This window comes from Propithecus coquereli, unplaced genomic scaffold (assembly GCF_000956105.1).
Source record: "Propithecus coquereli isolate 6110/MARCELLA unplaced genomic scaffold, Pcoq_1.0 Scaffold381, whole genome shotgun sequence".
Lineage (NCBI taxonomy): Eukaryota > Metazoa > Chordata > Mammalia > Primates > Indriidae > Propithecus > Propithecus coquereli.
This window is the reverse complement of record NW_012149519.1, coordinates 1407446-1409084: the sequence shown is the minus strand read 5'-3', so window position 1 is coordinate 1409084 and position 1639 is coordinate 1407446. Positions and strand designations below refer to the sequence as shown.

At 38.0% G+C, this 1639-nt stretch overlaps 1 protein-coding gene across 1 annotated transcript in view; it reads left to right on the top strand.

The window, feature by feature from the left end:
• The window catches only part of GUCY2C (guanylate cyclase 2C), a 126612-nt gene that overhangs the window by 63906 nt on the left and 61067 nt on the right, over window positions 1-1639 (top strand). The window contains exon 17 of the mRNA XM_012652161.1: window positions 880-1012. Within this exon, the coding sequence (XP_012507615.1) occupies window positions 880-1012 (133 nt within the window). The remainder of the gene's footprint in view (window positions 1-879; window positions 1013-1639) is intronic.

Genomic DNA, 1639 nt, shown 5'->3' with positions numbered 1-1639 from the left:
TTTGTATTTGGGATGTAGGGAATGCATTTTCATAGATTTTCCAGAAATCAGAAATATAAAAAACTTCAGGGGAGACAACTGAATTCTCTACTTTATAAGAGAAAATGTTAACCATTTTGCACAAATGATAAATTTGGACATGTATATTCCCACACATGAAAACAGAAAAGGACACAAATAACTGGGGCCTCATTCAAGAATGAAGAGAAGCTGGTCTTGAGAGTGAGCTGTCTGATACAGTTATAAATCACCTGAAAGTCACAGAGGCTTAGAGTCAGTTCAAAAAAATGTTACAATAGACCATTTGCCACACACATTTGACTCCAGCGATCCAGGCTGAAAACCGGTTTCTGCTGTGACACCTCTGACCACCAGGGGGAAGCACACCCGCCAACAATGGGCTTCCTCTTTACAAACAAAAATATTTTTCCTATTTCAAAATAGGATGAAACTGATTTCATTTTAGGAACAAATATAGCCTAGCCCCTCCTTTCAGAAAGCCAAGGCTTTATTATTCGTATTTTTAAATTGAAGTAGTAGCGGACCAGACATACCCAGGGTCATAGACCAAATAAGCAGTAAGCAGATTTTTGAAAAAATCAGCCCTTTGCCTCATATTATATTATATACAACCACTAAACCAGAGTTTTTAGATAATTGCCCTTTTACTCCGCCACTTAAATAGACTTCAAAACTAGATACAGTGTGTAGGCAAATATTAGGGCTTTAACAATATTTTTAAAAGTAAAATCAATGGCATTAAACTTAAAATCTGATGATGTGACTATATGCCGAAATTATTTCAAAACATCACTTCTTTCTTTAAAATAATCAAGCGTGTCGCATTTCTTAGTTTTCCTGTTATCTGAAAAATTACAGGGGATGTCATATCTGCACTCCAGTAAGACCGAAGTCCACGGTCGTCTGAAGTCCACCAACTGCGTGGTAGACAGTAGAATGGTGGTGAAGATCACAGATTTTGGATGCAATTCCATTTTACCTCCCAAGAAAGGTCTGTAATGAATGAGATGTTTACTAGTTTCCCATTTAGTTGTTTGGGTTTTAAAACGTTTTCTCTCAGTCCCATGCAGACTGATCAGGAAATGGTGATATTGATCAGAAAATAAATACTTGAAGTCAGGAGAGGCCACAGCACTCAGGCTTGTCTGTGAACCAGTGCTTCTCAATTAAACAATGTCCCCTGTGGATTTCCGTTGTCTGTGTGTCCCTTGATATCACTGAGAAATCATGAAGAACTTACTGGTTTGTGGAAGCGAAACTGAGTAAAAAAAATTTAGAAGAGCAGGAAGAGATCTGACTTAGACGTTATCTGGTCTAACCCTTTATATTAATAGAAGACAGAATTGAGAGTCAGAGAGGCTAAAAGATTTGCCCATGAAAATAAGCTACAAAGCAGAAGACTCATTTCCTATTCTACGCATCAGTCATTTATCTGTAATAATAAACGATAAAGAAAAAATTCTTATCAGTAAAATATATTCCTACTTATCTCTTACAAGATTGTGGTGAGGGTCAAAAAAGAGGTAACATAAAGAAAAGTGATCTGTAGCCGGGCGCGGTGGCTCACGCCTGTAATCCTAGCACTCTGGGAGGCCGAGGCGGGCGGATCGTTTGAGCT